We start from the raw sequence: 21,540 nt of genomic DNA on the forward strand, positions 1-21,540 counted from the left end.
ATGATGTTAATTTGAATAATGACACTGACTGCCACCTTTTGGTGAGATAGAGGTATTTATATGCAAATGTAGGTGTTTTCATTTCACCTTACTCTCAAATGTTCAAATGTCACGGGGTTGTTTTGCCATGTGGGTTGTTGGATTATATTCTCCCTTGACGAGACATGAGAGATTACACAATGTTTTCCCAGAGTGATTCCATCACTTTGTGTATATTTGTAGATTGTTGCATAGTATTGAGTAGTGTGTGTGAGTAATAAATGTACTTTTACTTTATCGAAAGAAAAAGCACAGACTGGACAATCATTTATTTAGAGTCATGCTTGTGTGCTCGTGAATGGAGATTACTAGCCCACACCACCTCCCTTGAGTAAGCCTTGGACTGCTCTTCAACGCTACCCTATGAGAGTCAAGCACTACAATGGGGTGTTTGGTTCCCAGTGGCAGTTGTGTGTGGACTCGTTACTTGTGCAGGCCACACAACTAATGACCCACCTTCCAACACAAATTATTCAGGGAACTCAGGGTAAGAGAGTGTGATATATTTGTCAATGAAATTAACCATCAGTAAATGTCAAAAGGATGATGTTGTTAAACAGTGTGTCCCTAGTAATTGGGATTTTGCAGGTGCTGTTATCCAGTTAAAGTAAGAAGTGAGTGGCAGACTGAGTATATGAAGAAACACCATCTCTGGGTCACTCTCTCTAAATCCAATTCCCCTTTCCCCCTCCAGGGTGCTCAAAACGGAGATTCTATTTTGTTGCGAGTAGTCTGGGTAGGGACTGAGGATTTATCTTCTGCTCCTGAGGAAATTGAATCAAGCTTCTCTGACAGATTGAAGTGCCCTCCCTATTATTACTGGGAAGTTAAATTACCTCCTGAGAAGAATGGTTGAAAGAATTGATGTCAAGGCATTAGCTACCATCTTGGAAAGGTTGCAGAAACAGTTCAACAATACCATAGAAGAGACAGTACAGATAGAACAAAGAATAAATGAGTTAGGAAACACTTTCAAGTCTAGAGACTCAGGGTTGTCAGAGACCCCTAGTACTTCACAGTCCACAGGTATATCTACTCAACTAATTCATGTTTTTTCTCCCATAATTGCCCTGGCACAACCTGAGCGTTTTGGTGGAGATCCAAATAAAGCGCAACTTTTTTTTTTTAACTCAACGCTCACTGCATTTTCTATGTAGACCCATTCTTTTATCCGAAGACCAAGCCAAGGTGGCATTTATATTGTCTTATCTGACAGATGATGCAGCTGCATGGTCCATGCCAATTGTTTCCAGAAATGATCCAGTTTTATATAATTTTCAACATTTCAAAGAAGAGTTTTTAAGAATATTTGATCATTGAACTGCAGCTCAGGCCACAGATAATGAGCTTTTGGAAATAAAGAAGGGAAATAAAGATTTAGTAGCTTATCTAGCTCATTTTAACAAACTCATAGTAGAAACCAATTGGCCAGAGTCAAAAAGGGCTGCAATATTCTTTTGTGGGTTAAAAGATGAATTGAAAGATGCATTGGTAAAAGTTCTAAATCGACCCACTGAAATTTCAGATTTAATTGATCTCATGTTACAAATTGACCATCGGTTAACTGAACGGAGAGAAGGAAAGAGGAGAGATTATCGGCCTCTCCCACTGAGATTCGATCGAGTAAAAAATTATCAGATGAGACTAGGAGAAGGAGTAGCAGTGAAGGAACCAATGCAAATTAGTTCAATACGAGGACCGCTATCTAAAGAAAAAAAGGAAAAGCAAAGAACTAATCAACTGGTTTTATATTGTGGTGCATCTAGGTATTTTGTTAAAGAATGTCCCAAGAAACCAAAGACAGGGCAGTCGGGAAAAGGCCAGCTTCATCAGTAGGGGGAGTAGCCATGATGAAAGCAGAAACTAAAACAACTCCCTCAGAACAACGAGTGGCAAATACTTTACAGATGGCAGCGCCACATTTGGTACAAACTGTGTTAGTAAAGACTCATGATAAGGAAATTCAAAGAATATCAGTTATGATTGATTCTGGAGCCACAGCCAATTTTTGTGACATCAAATACGCTCGTAAGATGGGAATTTGATTTGCCTAGAAAACTACTTTGGAAGTAGTAAGAGTAGTAGATGTCACCAGTCTCTCTTCAGGCCCAATTACTCCTGAGACCGAACTGATTCAATTACAAGGTATCGGTGGGCATCAGGAACAGATAAACATTTTAATTTAATAGATGCGCCGCAATTTCAATTTATTTTGGGTCTGTCCTGGCTTACTGAGCACAATCCTCAAATTGATTTGAGTAGAAGAACAGTAGAAATAAACTCTTTCTATTGTAAAGAGAATTGTTTTCATGATCAAATAGGACCGTTCACAAAGTCACAGGAGGCCTGTTTCTCATCCCATTCCCCAATGATTTGTGCTCTTGAAACAGAAATTCCGAAAGAATATGAAGATTTGATTACTGTCTTTGACAAGAAAGAGGCTGAGAAATTGTCACCACATCAACCATATGATTGAAAAATGTAATTGGAATCGGGAGCAATATTGCCATGTAGTCGAATATATACATTAACATAAGTGGAGAACCAACATTTGAAAGAGTATTTAGATCAATATTTAGCTAGTGGTTTTATTCTTCTCTCTCAATCTCCAGTCTCCTCACCGCTGTATTTCATATCCAAGAAGGATGGGGGACTCAGAGTTTGCAATAATTATCGAGCCCTCAATCACGTTACTATCTAGAATCGATACCCATTGCCTTTGGTGTCAGTTCTTCTAGGTCAAGTAAAAAATGCTAAAGTTTACACCAAATTAGATCTGCGAGGTGCATATCATTTGATACGAGTGGCATCTGGAGATGAATGGAAAACAGCATTCCGGACTCATTATGGATTATTTGAATATCAAGTGATGCCATATGGATTGCGTAACGCTCCTGCAGCTTTTTAGCATTTTGTAAATTATATATTACGAGAATTTCTTGACAGAATTGTCATGGTATATATAGATGATAGCTTGATTTTTTCTGACAAGCTACAGTAACATGTTTCACATGTTCAATTCATCCTCATGAGACTGCAAAAGCACAATCTATATGTAAAAGTGCGTGTTCTTTGTAGAACAAGTAGAGTTCCTTGGATTCATTTGATTACTAGAAGGAGTCAGTATGGATCAAGTTAAGATAGACCGTTCGAGATTGGCCTCCTCCTTGCAACATTAAAGAAATCCAAAGTTTCTTGGGATTTGCCTACTTCTATTGAGGGTTCATATCCAATTTTTCTGAAAAAGTCACTCCCCATCGCTCGTTTGTTAAAAAAAAAAGGAGTGAGGTTTGAGTGGACAAAAGAAGCATGTGATGCTTCTACATTTTTTAAAGACTCCTTCACCACAGCTCCAATATTACTACACCCCAATATAGATGAGCATTATTATGTGGAAGCAGATGCTTCAGACGTCGCTATAGGAGGTATTCTTTCTCAGCGTCACAAAAATACAGGGCAATTGCATCCAGCTGCCTTTTTCTCTCGAAAATTAATTCCGCCAGAGGTAAACTATTCTATTGCTGATAAGGACCTTTAGGCAGTCAAGGAAAACTTTAGTGAATGGAGAGATTATATTTTGGGAGCTAGACATAAAGTAACTGTTTACACTGACCATCTCTTGGAGGGAATACCAACAAGCCTTGGCAGCTGCACGAGACACAGTGCTCGGGGGTACTGTCCTGCGTGGAGAGGCAAGGGCTTACCATCTCTCAAGTTGGACAGCTGGTAGGGAGGACCAAGGGAACTAATCCAGATTACCATCCGTGATCCAGGATCCACACAGCTCTGGAGGAGAGGAGATCCATGCAGCCGGTAGTCATTGCAGTTGGTGCCTGCGATGCAGGGGAGTGACTCCTTCACTCCAAGGGAGATTCCTTCTTGCTTCTTGTGCAGATTGAAGACTCGTCACCCTCAGAGGATGCACAGCTGGGGAAATGTTGCAGTTGCTGGAAGGAGCCGGAGAAACAATGTTGCAGAGCAGAGTCGTCGCTGTAGTTGTAGATTGTCGTTTCCTGGAGGGTCCAGTTCCAGTGGCCAGAAAGTGAAGTAAAAGTTGCAGAGGACTCCTGCTGGAATCTTGCATGTGAAATCTGAGAAAAAACCCAAGAGAGATATCCTAAATAGCCCTGGAAGGAGGACTGGTCTCCTAGCAGGGTGACCACCTATCAGGAGGGGGCTATGATGTCACCTGCCTGTCTTGGCCACTCAGATGCTCCCAGAAGCCTCTGCCCACCTTGGATTCAAGATGGCAGAATCAAGTGGCCACCTGGAGGAGCTCTGCGCACCACCCCTGTGGTAGTGATGCACAGGGGAGAGGTTACTCTCCTGTCCATTGTCCAGTTTCACACCAGAGCAGAGACCAGGGGACCCTGGACTGGTGCAAACCGGTTTATGCAAGGAGGGCACCAAATGTGCCCTTCAAAGCATACATGTGGCTTAGGGAGGCTACCCCTCCCAAGCCAAGTAACATCTATTTTCAAAGGGAGACAGTGTTGCCTTCCTCTCCCAAAGAAAATCCTTTGTTCTGACTTCATGGGCTTGAGCTGGTCAAGCAGCAGGAGGGCAGAAATGTGTCTGCAGGATGACAGACACAGGTAGTTACCGGTGTCCAGTGCACAGGTAAAATGGCATCCCTGCACTTATGAAGACCAGGAAAATGGAGCTGGAGTTCGTAGGGGAGTTTGTAGGGGCACCTCAGCTCATTCACCCACTTGCTGTACCCAGTCCTCTGGTCTATGAGGACCTACCATTGGGGTGACTTACAGTGACCTGATGCAGTGACCTAAAGTCAAAGAGTGCCTGCACCTTTTCACGCAGGCTGCAATGGTAGGCCTGCAGACACATTGCTGCAGTCCATGGGGAACCCCTGGTGCCCTAACATGGGTACCATATACTATGGACTTATATGGGGGCACCAGTATGCCAAATGTGGGGTGTGTGATGTCCCAAACAACCACATTTAGAGGGAGAGAGCACGGTCACTGGGGTCCTGGTTAGCAGGATCCCAGTGAACACAGTCAAAACACACTGACAGCAGGCAAAAAGTCTGGCTAACCATGCCAAAAAGAGGGTACTTTCCTACAACCAAAACAAGTAAAGAGAAAGTCCAGCACGCAGTCAAAAATACAGGAAGCAGAGGCAAAAAGACAGGGGAAACCTCACCAAGGATGCCAGGTCTAACAAGCCTGCACCCCTCACTGGAGCAAGGAGAGGTAGTCCTCCGTCAACTGATCTTAGGTGACAAGAGGGGTGGAGTTTCTAGAAGTGGCAGGGCGTAACACTGTGGACAATTTAAAGCACCCACTTGTCTGATGCTATTGCTAGCTGGAGAAGACAGTGGTTGATTCTAGTACCATCACCATGGCTATGCTTTTGGAGAGCATACTAAAGGGGTTCAGATGCTGTGGCAGCCAGAGGAGCGGGGAATTGGACAACACACTGGCTTTGGTTTCCACATCCTGTGAGAGCGGCTTCCATGGCCACAATGAGGCTAGGGGCCTGCTGACCTTGGGGGTATGGCTGGTACTGCAACGCACCTGGGAATCTCTACTGTAGTCACAGAAGGGGTGCTAGAGAGTGCAGCTGGCACAACAACAGGGAAGAACCCAAACAACTGGTAGTAGCCTGAATCTCCTGAAAGCACTCAAGCGTTGAATCAGCCTAATCACCAAACAGGCAATCAAAGGCCATGTACATCAGAGCTGACCAGCCCCGAGAAGCCAGATGACTAGAGCCAGGCATGGCAGTGTAGTGCCACGATGGAGACGCAAGCCCTGCAGAGCAAATCAGTGGTGTCCAAACCATACAGACTGAGATCTGTGCTGGATCCCTGCCATCAATAATGGTCTGGCTCAAGATGACTCTAGACTCTTCTGGGACCTGGGGCAGCACTTGTGCAACAGTGTCCCACAAGGCATGGGATTATCAGCCTAAGAGGCATGCAGTGTTCACCTACAACAATGCTAAGCTGGTGGCAGAGAAGATTCTCTTTCCGAAGATGTCCAGCCTCTTGGATTCCCTGTCCATGCTGAAATGGAAGTTTGGCATTTGAGACCTGCACCTGGCTCTCAGGCATTGGATGCCGGGTAAAATAAGCTGCATCCCCAGGAGTAGGGCGGTGGTGATGGGCAATCATTTTGTGCACTGGAAAACATGTGTAGGGCTTGGCCCACGTTCCCAGGAGAGTGTCCGTGAGTACTTTGTTAAAAGGAAGCATAGGCTCCAAGGGGGTTAGACCTGTCTAAAGCACTTCTGTTAAGACGCTGGTCTTAATCTGGATGGAAGGAATTTGCAGGTACAACACCTCCACCACCATCCTCACCATCAAAGCAAAGGATGCATCTTCCTCTGTGGCATGTTTCAGAGGCGAGACCAGGCCAGCATCTGGAGGAGTATCCAGTCCTCCGACATCTTCCAGCCCCTCGTACCAGTTGTCGTCTTTGATGGGATGGTCTATCTCATCAGTGAAGGTTAATGAACTGATAAGCATCGTCATCCACCCCCCCCCCTCCCAAAGTCCCATTCGGCATTAAGCCTGTCAAAGGCCAGGGACAGCGCATCCAAGACGGATGGTTGACATGGGCCGGACGGTTAATGTCAAGCAGCTCGGAGGACAATGGGGTCCGCATCATCTGATGGCTCTGGTGCCGTTGTACGCCTTGGCACTGGAGTCGATCCATATCCAAAAGTGGATCCAGATGGCTAGCTGGCAGTGGGAGCTGGCTTGAAGGCAGTATCCCGCCGGGGCTCCTCTTGGGTCCATAGGACCCAAAGGAGCAACAGAGAGATCCAGGATCCAAAAATAGACAGCATGGCCACATAAAACTGCTTACGTTGGGCAGGGGTCGCTCTGGGTAAGTAGGGGAGACTATGAGCTGATCTGGGTTCTGGCTCAAAGGGAGGAGTGTGTGAGAGGCACCTAAAAGCATGAGCTCGAGGGGAGGAGGCAAAATACATTTGGACTTCTTGTTCTTCCTTGACGTACTTGACTTTGACAACAAATTGGACTTCGAATACAATCAATCGAAAAAACCCATTAAGTGACCAGGCCTTAGATCTTTATCGGGACAGTCAGTCATAGAGCCTTCTTCTGCTGCGCTGTTAGGAGCATTATAGCACGGTCCTGAATTGCCTTTGGGTGCATCGACCGACAGCGCAGGCCTTGGAGTATTGGTCCAACCCCAGGCACCGCAGACAGACCTAGTTGAGATCAGAAACTAACATCTGGCAGTAAGAATAGCCACAGGGCTTAATTAAAACTTATGGGTGTGTTAGGGGACATGTCTCTAGCACACTGGGAGCAAAACCCATAATTCGAAAAAGGTTGAAAAAGTGATTAAAAAAAAAAGCTGAGGTAGCTGTCCAGAACAGCGCTGACAGCGAGGAAAGAAGGGAATTGATGTCAGCACAATGGGGTGGCGCCTATATCGGCCTACACATAACACTTCTGAAATGCACAATGCTGGTGCTGAGCTGACTGACGCCACCTACCACTGCACAAAGGTACAGTTCAAAATTTTCCAGATACAGTCTCATGCCTGGGGAATAGACTAAGTTTCGGAATCTGTCGTTAAAAGTTGACAGTAATACCCAACACAGTGGCCTTAGCACATTTAAAGGAATCTATTTCCTTAGTTAGTTCACCAGTTTCTTTTCGTTATGCTATGGTTCTTTGACCTCAAACCAATTGTGACTCTTCAACTTTGCCACTGGGAGTGAGTGGCACAGTCAGTTTGAACCTGATGCTTATTTGTCCCATTTTCTGTCCTGTTCTTTGGCATCCCCATGCCCATGTGTTGGTGCAGCTGCAGTTCTGTTTTGGGGTGATTTTCTTCTGAGGTCTACCTTTCTCATTTGTGGTCTCTCCATCAGTGTTGATTACCTGAAGTTCTTGGTTTAAGTCATCTGGAAAACGAGTGCTCTTTCATAGCCCATTCCCTCTTTACTTTATGTGTGGCATTTCTGCTGGAACTAAATCCCAGAAATTAACACTGACGCCTTACCGATGTTTGTCTCAAGACACACCTAATTCTATACCTTCACATCAAACTTAAGTTAAGGGGGATTTGAATCAACCACACATTTTACTCAGAAGTCATTTTCTGTAGGTTTATGGGATTTAAATGGACAATGGGGACAGTTGTTTATAAATCAAAAGATGAGTTCTCAGAACCAACCATCTTTAGTGCCAAGGATATATTTTGGTCTCACTGAAGACTTGACCTCCTCAATATTTAAGTATTCTATGTCTCTGTCAAAAAAAGATCTGTTTGCGGATCCTTCAAAAAACTAAACATATGTAGCCCCACGCACTTTATCCAGAAACACCCAGCATTTTGCCCTCCACATTTTTGGAGCCTTTGGTATGACCAAGCTGGACAATGAATGTTCCTGGTACCCTGTGAAAGACCCGGAATTAATATGTTGTCAAAAAAATATGTCATGAACAATCTGCTTATCACACTGTGCTTCCTTCTGGGTGCAACATGCACTTGCAATCCCTGTAGAATAAAAAAGCAATCTGATTTTCCCTATGCAGTGCATGGGGTAAAATGCTTTGGGTCAAAGTCTTAGGTATTCATTTGAGAGGTGCCAATGGTTGACACCCAGATATCATGTTTTTTTAAAACGATATCCGATCTATGATACAGTCACAATGTAAATCCTAAATTTAAGTAAGAACAACATGCCTGGCCTACAGATGATTAGACTCGAAGCCACACTGCACATTGGCTCACTGTTTCATCATCGAAACGCTATAAGGAAAATTGTACGTTGCTATTTTCAAATGGTAGTTAGGGTTTATATGTTAACATGGTGCAAACTTCGTAAGACGGTTCTGCATTTCGGGTTGGAACTTTTAAATAATTAAAGATTAACTCTTAGGGGGTAGGGGACATCATACTGGACAATTTCGGAACTAACATGCCTATAAGAACATCAGGATTATTAAATGCTGATCGAAACAAGTGTTTAGTTGTTTTCTTAACTCTAGCATACTATGACCACAAAACAGTCATGTTGAATAAACAAAAGTCATGCAATGTGGGAGAATAAGAAAACAAACACATGATATCTAACAATAAACAATGATGATAATCATGATGACCACATATGAAAGAAAATTATAGATTTGAGAAATATAAATTTTAGGTTGTCAGGAAAAAAAAGTCAATTAGAGCTCAAGATACAGTAACTGACAGTAACCTGACAGTCAGTGGTCACAAGTTACAAACTTATCTGCAGTGTTTACAGTGAAATATTCATAATGCATCATCTGACACGGAAGATGCTAAACAGTGACTAGGTGACATCTACAAAATATTTTGTTAGAATGTTAAATATAAAATTAAAAGGAAAATCAATGTGAAGCCTCCTATCTGCAATTACTGATTTAGAGAGCAGTAGTGGCAACCCTCTTCCTAATTTAATATCCTCCTGACTTACTTCTTGACATGCGCCAAAATTTTGTTATTGATGAAAAGCATCTGAGACAAACGAATGGACTTGCCAATGCCTGCCATCATCCTCTCCACTGCTTGAATGCTCTCCACATCACCTTTCATTGCCAAGCCCTGCACGAGGCGGGTGACAGCCAATGCAGTAGGCACCATGTCACTCTCAAGCATTGTTCTCAGGGAAGACAAAGCATCTAGTCATGAGGAAAAGAAGAAGAGGGTGAGGGATGAGAAACAAAGAGCAAAAAATGATTATAGGGTCAGATCCACGGGGCTCAGTGAAAAGAAAGCACTGACACACAAGTGATTAGCATTTGCTTTGTTATTTTTGAACTACACACTTGCAAAACAAAGCCCTTCATGCTCCTCATTGTGTTCTCGCTCTTAAACCAGTGAGACTGCCATGAATAAAATATTTACGAGTTTCCATACACAGGGGTGCAGTGCAAAGATGGCAGTTCAGCAGCCAAGCCGCTGACAGCCTCCATATTCTCAGGGTCAGATTAGCGGATACTTTGCTGAACCTGGATGTCTGCGTGGCAGCCGGCAACACTATGATGGATCACGGCTGCGATGCAGACAAAACTGGAGTCTCACAAACATGATCTGCAGCAAGGTGTCAATTTAGAGAGGAAATGGGAGCTGCGAAGTGAAATGACAGGTCTTTCGAAGTTAGATATGTGAATTATCAAGGGGAAAAATAACAGATTCCCACACAAGATAACTTTCTTAAAATGAGGTGTTGGAGACATCACAAATGAGTGAAATGGACCGAATCCTAACATGATCATACATTTTTTTTCCCAGGTGCCATTTTCTAAAATGCAAAAGGGGAAAAAAAGAATGTACATTTATATGTTCTAACTGGTGGTATGGTGAACTATTAAAACGGTATTAGATTTAACTTTTCTCTAAATCAATATTATAATCATTTAGCGCACAATCAGGCGCATTTAACACTCAATTTAACTCATTTGATATCTTGCACGAGCAACATATCGCGGGAGGAGCAGGCACTAGGAATTGTTTCAGACTCTGGAAAGTATGTTAATTTTCAAAGCCAAGTGACTTGTGCTGTGAATGTTAACGCACTTGAAAGCCTGTACTTTCTCTCGTGCTGGAACACAAATTTTGCATGTCTGAAGAGCCGTGATTCATCTTAAGAAAACCCATCTTGTGTTAAATGGAATGGAAACTGGACTAAGTGGCCAAATGACAAGTACATTCATATTCAAGCTGTATTATAAATGCATGTACAGTAATTTACGTCTCTCCGCCACCACAAAAGGCTCTTGATAAGCAGGTAATTTGCTAAATGGACTCCTTTATCCAAGTATTCGAAGGGCGTTACAAGAAAAATCTGCAGAGGCATTAATGTGACGTAAAGGTCAAGCATCGTGACATACCTTTCAAATAATCCCGCCTAACTTGCGTTATGATGAGGAGGCTGTTGGCAGCATCGTTCAGTGCGAAGCCCTTGATGTGGGTCCCGGCGCTAAAAGAAGCCGACATTTAGAAAGGAATTACTGACATGCTTCTGATACGATAATAAATGGTTGAGCGCCAAGGTGAAATTATAAAAACTACTGTTCGTATGTTAAAAATATTGCTGCAAAATATCGACCTAGAGACAGCTTTTGTGTTATCCTGTCAATGAATATAGAAGGATAATCTTTTTTGCGCATTCTGACAGATGACAAAGTTGGAAGCGAGCAACAAAGGAAACAAAGTACGAGTTTTTTTTTTTTTTTTTTTAAACAATCGGTTCAGATTCTTGAGTGCTGACATATTAGTTGACTAAAATAACCGTGTGCCCTGCATTGTCCCCATTGTATCCCTAGCGGGATACTTTCCCCTTCTTTTTAACAACCTTCACCACAATTACAAAACGGAAAACTATTCTTTCGGTCGTGGAAAAAACATGAAAGACTTATTTTCAGCGCTGTGAGTTTTTAACTATAAGCTGAAGTATATTGTCAACCAACACCGTATCATTTGGGCGAGTCACTTGCACGTGGCTGTCACCAAGAGGAGTATCTGCTCCCAGAGAGGAGTCCTGCGCGCGCTGCCATTGTCTTATGAAAAGCATCCTGCCTCAAGGCTGCGAGAGAAAGGAACGTGCCAGCAGGACAACAACGAAAACCCTTGATTTGAAAGCCTTTGTGTTTTACCTCAGAAAGGCAGAAGGGTGTGATTAGAGCAAACAATCACGTCTCTTCGGGAACGTCACACCACGGCCCCCCATAACTTCCCACATTCATTTCTAGATTACAAAATCTGCGCAGGCGGCGGAAGAAACAGGTCAGGGCCATTTGCCATATCAACAATCGGGCTAAAGCGCGCAGTTTATCTTCTGACAAACAACTGAGCAGCCTACCTACTCCAACTTATGAGCTGAGCGGATTTGGAGACACGCAGGGTCATTGCTAAATTATTCTCGTCAATCCCAAGGAAAATCCTCCACAAAGTACACAATATGACCGTCCCCTCAGTCACTTTCCGCCAGCCGGGCGCGGACACAGTCACTCGACTCAGGATTTTCTTACCCTCCCAAGCAATCCTCTTAATCCCTGCCTAAGCACCCATTGCTCAGTTCTGATTTTTTCTTTGTCCCATCTGTCAAAGCCCATAAATCAAGGATTCATGCATGAGACTGTAAATTACATAGAACCCGGGATTTACTTTCCCCAATCTTTAGTGTGATTAAATAGACGTTAACCACTGCTACGGAACTAAAGCTCTGCTCCCCGCAGCACAGCCGAACTCATTCTCAACCTCTGCCCAGGTTGCAGCAAACATCATGTAAACGGGCGCAGCGCAAGGAGGCCGATCTGGGCACAAAGGGCAAGACCATGCAAATCTACAAAATATACACTAAGCAGCATTAACCATCTAACACACCAACGTTGCCTCCCATGGGCAGCCACTGGCATGTTCCAATCATTTTGAACAAGTTATCTGGAAGTTCAGCCAAGTTTCCACCTTAGCATTCCACTCCAGCCCTGTATTCTCTGAAATACATTTTTGTTCTACGCACAAAGCGCCTTTACCTCTAAGTACAAAAATAAAGTTTGCTAAAAAATACCACTCACCAGACAACTTGACTGTTTACCAAATGTATTTGATTTTTTTTCCCCAAAAAGCCACCTTATTTGCATAAATATTTCACTCAGACGAATGTACGTTGAAACAACAAGCAGTAAACCTCTAGAACATGCTGAATAGAATTCTCACACTTTATGAAAATAAGGATGTAATTTTAGATCTGAGAAGGCCCTAGGCCCACCATATGTTGTCTCATGAAACACGGCATTTTGTACAACTAGGCAAAGTCATTATAGGGATTTGCAAGATTGTAGATGTGTGATACGTTATAAAAAAAAAGCGAACAAACAGCATACACTAAGCCAAATAACTGATGCCAAAGAAATATATACTAAGAGCATTGGAAGAAAAACGCTTTGTGGCACATTACTATTATTACAGAACGGTCTTGGTCCACACAGACAACATCCAAGCACATAATCAATAGCAACAATTGTCTTGCACTGATGCACGCCCGAATGCTAAACTGGGCACTGAACGGAATGCAGACAGGCGTCGCTTTACTTCAAACCTCCTATACGTTACTTATGCTTTTGAGTGCACCATGCTAATAATGAGTGGGGTCGTTGGCTGAAAAGTATGGGTTATAGACTACGATCGACTCTCCACTAGTCGACAGTAGAGGCTCATGGGATATTTAAGCGGCTGAAATCTTCAAAGCATTTTTTGCATCTCTGTGGAAGCTGACTCCTAAACATAAATCCCCCTTTCGAGCTGCGATGGTGAAGCCAATGAATGAACAGGCATCTGTCCATAGGGAGGTTGTGACAACAAAACCACAAATGATTCCCCTAGAGCATACTTCTTTAACAAGTAGCTCAAGAGCTAGTGGTAGCTCTCCAGCTACCTATAAGTAGCTTTCCTGTGTGCAACTTAGTGAACGTCATCAGAAGCTTTTGCTTGGTTGAATTAATATATGTATACCAAAATAGAAAAGTGTGTATTTTAAATGCAAATATCTGTATTTTCAGAACTCATAAGCTGACTGGAAAAAAAACAGTTGGATTTCCAAAATATATTGAAAGATGACATTTGAGTAATAAAAATCAAACAGTGCTGGGGAGACTATCACAAACATTATTAGCTTGGTTCTAGGAGCACTGCATTTATGGCTGATATGTATTACCCACGCACAGGCATCCCATACTGAAAAAGCTTTTTTTTTTTTTTTTTACATTACTTCTGACAACCATGCCTTCAGCTTCGGAGGTGATTACTGCTAGTAATCTTACATACAGTGTCCACTAAAGTAATCTTGTCGGATGTGGCTACTACTACATATCTAATAATATTAGTAGCTCAGGAGGATTTCCGTTGAACAAAAGTAGCTCTTATTACAGAAAAGGTTGGAGACCCCTGCCCTACAAAAATTACTTTCACTATAGGCCTTAATCATGGAAAGGTACTGGTAGCGGTGACAGAAAGGTTAAAGGCTCCATGGAAGATACATCCAAGATGGAGAGAGTGCCATAAGAAAACCCAAACTAACTGCAGTGGACTCAGGCTTGAATCTAAGCATCTTGTTAGATGCATCCGAGGATGCCACACAACGCACAGGAGAGGCTGGCTGCCTGGGAAGGCATTATAAGCCAGTAGAAAGAAGCAAACATCATGTCCTTGATTTCTGACAGTGTTGACACTAGTTGAGCAGGAGGCTACAATTGAAAGCTTGGAAAATACCGGGAGGACATTAACCCCAAAGTTCTGCATGGGTAAGAAGGCCTACACAGACGTATGGTGGGATTTCCTCATCTGAGAAGTTACTGCATATGAAATTAAGCTATCTGTAATGTTGACAAAGGACATTCCTTTCAGCTATTAGGGGCATTAATCACAGATATTAGGGGACTCCCCGGGTGTCCAGCAGGATGAGTCCTCGAGAGGGGTAATGAGGCAAATAACCAAAAGAAGGGAGGTTGCTATAAAATTGAGAGAGTACAGACATTTCTAAATAAGCCCCGCCACAGCAGAGAGAAGTCCGGAGGCCTTCTTTGGTCTGAAGATGCAAGCAAGCCTGCGTTTCCTGCAGAGGTTTTGCCAACTAGTGTTTGTACAGGAAGAGGCTGGCTAAACATATATCCGTAGTCTCCATGGAAAGTCAGGTGAAACTTATGGTGCTGATTATTAGTTTTCACTGTAATATGCAGTGTAACCTTCCGCAGTGACCATTTTTCCTCCGATGGGCTTGCAAAGTTGACTTGATACCCAACCCTTCGACTTCCTCAAGCGGATAAGTACATGGTCATTTGGGAAGTGATATCTGCAACTTTCAAGACACTATTCTTTGCCCATTTTGTTGGTTATTTAATTTATGATTATTTAACATGCTTTCATAATGCGGACAATAATATGCTGATTTTGCAACTACAGTTATTCACTGCAATATGGCTACTTTGCTGACTTGGATTGGTTAGTTTTGCGGTGCGTTTTTTTTTATTTTTTAGAAAACATTGAGAGAAAACAGAGTAAAGGAAAGAACAGAGTGAGATAGGTGAAAAAGGCCCTCCAAAATAAAGATGGCATCTAAGAATAGATTTAATTGGCTCCCCATGTCCTCAAACAGAAGTCAGAGTGCAGAACAGCAGGAGGTGCATTAGCAGAGATCTATGTGAACACCAATACAGCAATATTGGGGCACTTCAGATCAGGATTGGGGGTATAGACAGAGCTGTGTCCCAGTCCAGTGCTGGAATTACAGAAAGGCAGCGGATGAGGAATGAGAAACTTAGTGCCATGTAATTCCAGGTATTGGAATAATAGGGCACTGCAGGTTAGGGTTGAGGTGCACTGAGAGTTGTATGTGGGCTGCAGTACAGGAAGAATAACGGGCACACAAGGTCAGAAGTGAGGTATGTTAATGGAGCTGTGTGTGGAACCTAGTATTGGCGTGCCAGTGTTGCCAAGTGTTAGTCTGGAGGTGCCCTGGTGAAGCTGCGAGTTGAGCCAGCATGGAAGTGGTTTTGCCTCTGAACCACAGAAGTGAGGGGGGGGTGTGTGTGTGTGTGTGTGTGTGTGAGAGAGAGCCTTAGCAGTGAGAAGAAACATGCACTGAATATTAGAACTGATGGACTCTGGCAAAGCTGTGGTGGTTCCCATCAATAGTGGCATTGGACGTTAGACTTGAGGTGCACTGGCTGAGCTGTGTTTTGCTCTTTTGGGTCCAGTATTGGCTTGGCAGTGGGACTGAATATTAGAATTGAGCTGCTGTAATGCAACTGTACTGTATGTGAGCGGGGTCCCAGTATAGGAAAGGAAGTGACTTTGCCGGGGTAGAACTGAGGTGCACAGAAGGAGCTGCGCCCGAGGTCTCAGTACTGGAACAGCAGTGTGTACTAACTGCAAGAACTGAGACGCTCTGGAGATGGAATCCCTCAGGCTTTGCAAAGGAGACAAAGAACTGGTTCGATTTAGAGGAAGACTTAGTCTTGACACTGTAGTACATAATAGCTCTTTTGAAATCTGATGTGTGGATTACTTACTCCACAATGGCGACCTGATTTCGGTCAAGAGCTCACACCCCCACGTCCGCAGCACCACCTTGCTGTGTCCGTGTCCCTGACCCCCGCCCACGCTGCTGCTAGCGTGTTCGAGGCCCTCCTCCACCCGCAGGCATCCCCTGCGCCTCATCCCTGGTGTCTAGTGGGCTTCTGGTAAGCGTCGCTAGACTCGTGTGCATTGCGCCGTTTTCACCGTATTTGTGACTGTATTCTGTATTCTGTGCCTTGCTTTTTTGCTTCCATTTGTGCCTTTTTCAACTTTTGTAACCGCTTTTCGCCCCTTGTGCGCTCCCCCCTTGCTGCTTTTCCCTGCCGCTGCCTCCCTGCGGCCCGCCCCCCTCGCGCCCCCATTCGCCGCTCCCTCCCGCCTCCCAGCTGCTCCTCCCTCCCCCTCCCAGCTGCTTCTCCCTCCCCCCCTCTTCTTAATGGCTGGCGCTGCGCGTCGAGGGTGAGCGACCTCTGACCTGATTTCGGTCAAGAGCTCGCACCCCCCATGTCCGCAGCACCACCTTGCTGTGTCCGTGTCCCTGACCCCCGCTGCTGCTAGCGTGTTCGAGGCCCTCCTCCACCTGCAGGCATCCCCTGCGCCTCATCCCTGTTGTCTAGTGGGCTTCTGGTAAGCGTCGCTAGACTCGTGTGCATTGTGCCGTTTTCACCGTATTTGTGACTGTATTCTGTGCCTTGCTTTTTTGTGCTTTTTTGCTTCCATTTGTGCCTTTTTCAACTTTTGTAACCGCTTTTCGCCCCTTGTGCGCTCCCCCTTGCCGCTTTTCCCTGCCGCTGCCTCCCTGCGGCCCGCCCCCCTCGCACCCCCATTCGCCGCTCCCTCCCGCCTCCCAGCTGCTCCTCCCTCCCCCTCCCAGCTGCTCCTCCCTCCCCCTCTCTTCTTAATGGCTGGCGGTGCGCGTCGAGGGTGAGCGACCTCTGGCCTGATTTCGGTCAAGAGCTCGCACCCCCACGTCCGCAGCACCACCTTGCTGTGTCCGTGTCCCTGACCCCCCCCCCACGCTGCTGCTAGCGTGTTCGAGGCCCTCCTCCACCCGCAGGCATCCCCTGCACCTCATCCCTGGTGTCTAGTGGGCTTCTGGTAAGCGTCGCTAGACTCGTGTGCATTGTGCCATTTTCACCGTATTTGTGACTGTATTCTGTGCCTTGCTTTTTTGTGCTTTTTTGCTTCCATTTGTGCCTTTTTCAACTTTTGTAACCGCTTTTTGCCCCTTGTGCGCTCCCCCTTGCCGCTTTTCCCTGCCGCTGCCTCCCTGCGGCCCCGCCCCTTTGCGCCCCCATTCGCCGCTCTCTCCCACCTCCTCCTCCCTCCCCTCTTAATGGCTGGCGCTGCTCGTCGGCGCCGCTGCCGTGCCAGAGGCAAGCCCGTCTGCGCCCGTCCGCGCCTGGACCGCGCCCAGTGCCACCCCCCCCCCCCTGGTCTGCACGACCCCCGCACCACCAGACGCCGCTACTCGGCCAACCAGCTCATCGCCCTCAACCCCGGCCGCTCCACAACATGTTTCCAGTCATCCCCAGAGAGCACCAAGGGACCATTCTCCTGCCACGCCTGCAACTTCACCTGCGACAGAACAAGGAAACCTGCAACAACCGCAACAAACCACCTCCATTGCATACTCCTCAACACACGCTCCGCACGCAAGCACGCCATAGAGCTCTGGGCCCTGCTCGACACCACCGCCCCAGAAGTAGCCTTCCTGACCGAAACCTGGTGGAACGACTCCTCAGCACCTGACATCGCCATAGCCATCCCGGACGGCTACAAGATCACCAGGAGGGATCGCCCCAACGGAATCGGAGGAGGAATAGCCTTCGCCCACAAATCCACCCTCAAAATCCACACCCACACGGACGACACCCTCAAGACCGCCAAACACCTACACTTCCGGATCCACACTGACCCCAACACCACTCTCAGGGGAATGCTCATCTACCGACCCCCAGGACCACGAGCACCCTTCTGCGACTCCATCGACGACCTCACGGGCACCCACGCGCTCACCTCTACGGACTACATCCTCCTTGGAGACCTCAATTTCCACTTGGAGAACAACAACGACAACACCACATCTCTGATCGACAACCTCTCCAACCTCGGCCTCAGACAACTGGTCAACACACCCACCCACATCGCCGGCCACACACTTGATCCGATCTTCTCCGCAAGCAACCACGTCACCTTCAACCACACCACCGAACTTCACTGGACCGACCACCACTGCATCCACTTCACATTCAAGAAGCACATCGAACACCACCGCACCGCCGCTGGAGCAAAGTCACCGAAGACCAGCTGACTAGCACCCTCGCCCAGAACCCACCCACCGACTCCACCGACCCAGATACCGCCACACTCAACCTACGACAGTGGATCAACGACTGCGCCAACACCCTCGCACCACTCAAGAGGTCCACCGACAACCAAGAAAAGAAAAAAGCCGCCTGGTTCACTGACGAACTCCTCACCTCCAAACGCGTCTGCCAGAAACCAAAGAAGAAATGGCTCCTCGAACACACGCCCGACAGCCTTGCAGCCCACAAGGAGGCCACCCGCAAGCACCACCAGTTAATCAGACTCACCAAACGATCCCACTTCACAGAACGCCTGAACAACAACGCACACGACAGCAAAGAACTCTTCTGCATCGTGAAAGAGCTCTCCAACCCCAGCGCCAACGACATCCCCCCCATCCCAAGAACTCTGCAACGCCCTGTCCACCTTCTTCTATCAGAAGATCGCCGACATCCACGACAGCCTCAACACCACGCCTCCGTCAGACCCCACCCCCGACAACTCCACCTGCACCAACCGCCTGGACCCACGTAGACGACACTGAAACTTGCAAGATCATGAACTCCATCCAGTCAGGATTCCCTTCAGACCCATGCCCCCACCATGTTTACAACAAAACCAACTCTACCATCGCCCCCCAACTTCGAAAGGTCATCAACTTATCCTTCGAAACCGCAACTTTCCCGGAAAGCTGGAAGCACGCCGAAATCCACTCCCTCCTCAAGAAACCCAAGGCAGACCCCAACAACCTCAAAAACTTCTGTCCGATCTCCCTCTTCCCCTTCCCTTCCCAGAGAAGGTCACCGAGAAGATAGTCAATGCTCAACTTACCCACCACCTCGAGCACAACTCCATCCTGGACCCCTCCCAGTCTGGTTTCAGACGTAACCACAGCACAGAGACTGCTCTCTTCGCCGCCACAGATGACATCAGACAGCAAATGGACAACGGCGAAACATCAGCCCTCATCCTCCTGGACCTATCCGCAGCCTTCGACACGGTTTGCCACCGCACCCTATTACACACCTCCACGAAGCCGGAACACAAGAAAAAGCCCTCAACTGGATCTCCTCATTCCTCTCCGGCAGAACCCAGAGAGTCCGACTCCCACCCTTCCGCTCCGAAGCCACCAACATCATCTGTGGCGTACCCCAAGACTCCTCACTAAGCCCGACGCTGTTCAACGTCTACATGGCCCCCCTCGCACAACTGGCCCGTCAGCACAACCTCAACATTCTCTCTTACGCCGACGACACCCAGCTCATCCTCTCCCTCACCAAAGACCCACAACACCACCAAAGCCAACGTCCACGAGGGAATGAAGTCCATCGCCGAGTGGATGAGAAATAGCCGCCTGAAGTTGAACTCCGACAAGACAGAGGTCCTCATCCTCGGACGCACCCTCTCGGCCTGGGACGACTCCTGGTGGCCCAGCGCTGGGACCCCCACCAACGCCAGCCAACCACGCACGCACGCAACCTGGGTTTCGTCCTCGACTCCGCCCTCGCCATGTCCAAGCAGGTCAACGCAGTTTCCTCCTCCTGCTACAACACCCTCCGCATGCTCTGTAGAATCTACAAATGGATCCCGACGGAAACCAGAAGAACGGTGACCCAGGCCCTCGTCAGCAGTAGACTAGTCTACGGAATCGCACTCTACACAGGCATCCCAGCAAAAGACATCCGACGCCTCCAACGCATCCAAAACGCCTCCGCCCGACTGGTCCTCGACGTACCCCGCTGCTGCCACATCTCCCACCACCTGAAAGACCTCCACTGGCTCCCCGTGGGCAAGAGGATCACCTTCAAGCTCCTCACCCATGCTCACAAGGCACTCCACAATGCCGGACCAGCCTACCTGAACAACAGACTCAACTTCTACGTCCCCTCCCGCCAATTCCACTCTGCCAACCTCGCCCTCGCCATCGTTTCCCGCATCCAACGCAAGACCTCCGGTGGCAGATCCTTCTCCTACCTTGCCGCCAAAACCTGGAACACCCTCCCGACCGCCCTGCGGCAGAGCCAGGACCTTCTCACCTTCAGGAGACTCCTTAAGACCTGGCTCTTCGACCAGTAGCAGCACTCCCCCCCCCCCCGCCCCCCCCCTTTTCAGCGCCTTGAAAGCCTAACGGGTACGTAGTGCGCTCTACAAATGTTGTGATTGATTGATTTAATGGAACCAGGTTGTGGGAAGAAGATTGAGTTCTATGGTTTAGGTAAGGTGGAAGGGCTAATACCAGTTTAGCTAGGAAAATTTGATCTTTTACCCGATGACCTCTTATGGAGTCAATATAAAAGCTCAGGCTCTTTTTGGGGTCCAACCAATGAAGACACTTTCTCCTCTTTGGAGGAGTGAGACACAGCAAAGAAGGCTGGAAGGATGATGGATGTCCCAACATGAAAAAGAGTCAAAAAGTTTGGCAAAAAGGGTGTCCTGGTTGAAGACATTTTGTCTAGGAAAATGGTGAAGTAGGGAAGCAGCACCAAGAAGTCCTGGAGCTCACTCATGGGACAAGTCAAGGTGATTGTAACGAGGAAGACCGTTTTGAGAGTCAGAAGCTGCAGCTAGAAGATGTGCTGTGGCTGAAAGAGGGCACACAAGGGGAACACCAGGACCAAATTAATAGCCCACTGTGGCATCACAAACTGTGAGGGAACATGTGTGTCTAGCCATTAATAAACAGAATCTCAACAGGTGATTTAAACAAGAATGGTTGGCCTGGCAAATGCAATAGGCCGAAAGGATAAAAAAAAAAAAAAAACTTTCATAATGCCCACCGCAAATCCTTGCTGGGCCAAAGATGAAACAAGCAAATAAATATCTGACATTTTGGTTGGTAAGGGGTCTGTTTTGTGTACCCCACACCAGGCCATAAAATATTTCCAGCGCCTGGCATAAATGGACTGAAGGGAAATGTCGGGCACCCTCCCTCAGGAGGTAGACTAAATGCAGTCAACTGCTACACTCAGTATTCATGCATGGAAGTGTAGAATGCGCAGGACCAGGCACAAAACTCAGTTCTTTTCTTTCCATGCAAGCCTACACACAGATCCAGGAAACAGCTACCCTCAGTCGCTTTTTGACTGACTTTTCTACCCTTTTGTTGAAGATTTTTGACTACTTGGTGCATAGCGACGTCTTC

The 21,540-nt window shown here is 46.6% G+C and overlaps 1 protein-coding gene across 2 annotated transcripts in view; it reads right to left on the minus strand.

Moving 5' to 3' along the window:
• The window catches only part of LRPPRC (leucine rich pentatricopeptide repeat containing), a 576,320-nt gene that overhangs the window by 105,986 nt on the left and 448,794 nt on the right, over positions 1-21,540 (minus strand). For both annotated transcript variants that reach the window (XM_069233999.1, XM_069233998.1), the window contains exons 31-32: positions 10,904-10,992; positions 9,487-9,691 (exon numbers count right to left, since the gene is read on the minus strand). In XM_069233999.1, coding sequence (XP_069090100.1) covers positions 9,487-9,691; positions 10,904-10,992 — 294 coding nt within the window. The remainder of the gene's footprint in view (positions 1-9,486; positions 9,692-10,903; positions 10,993-21,540) is intronic.

This window comes from Pleurodeles waltl, chromosome 5 (genome assembly GCF_031143425.1).
Source record: "Pleurodeles waltl isolate 20211129_DDA chromosome 5, aPleWal1.hap1.20221129, whole genome shotgun sequence".
Lineage (NCBI taxonomy): Eukaryota > Metazoa > Chordata > Amphibia > Caudata > Salamandridae > Pleurodeles > Pleurodeles waltl.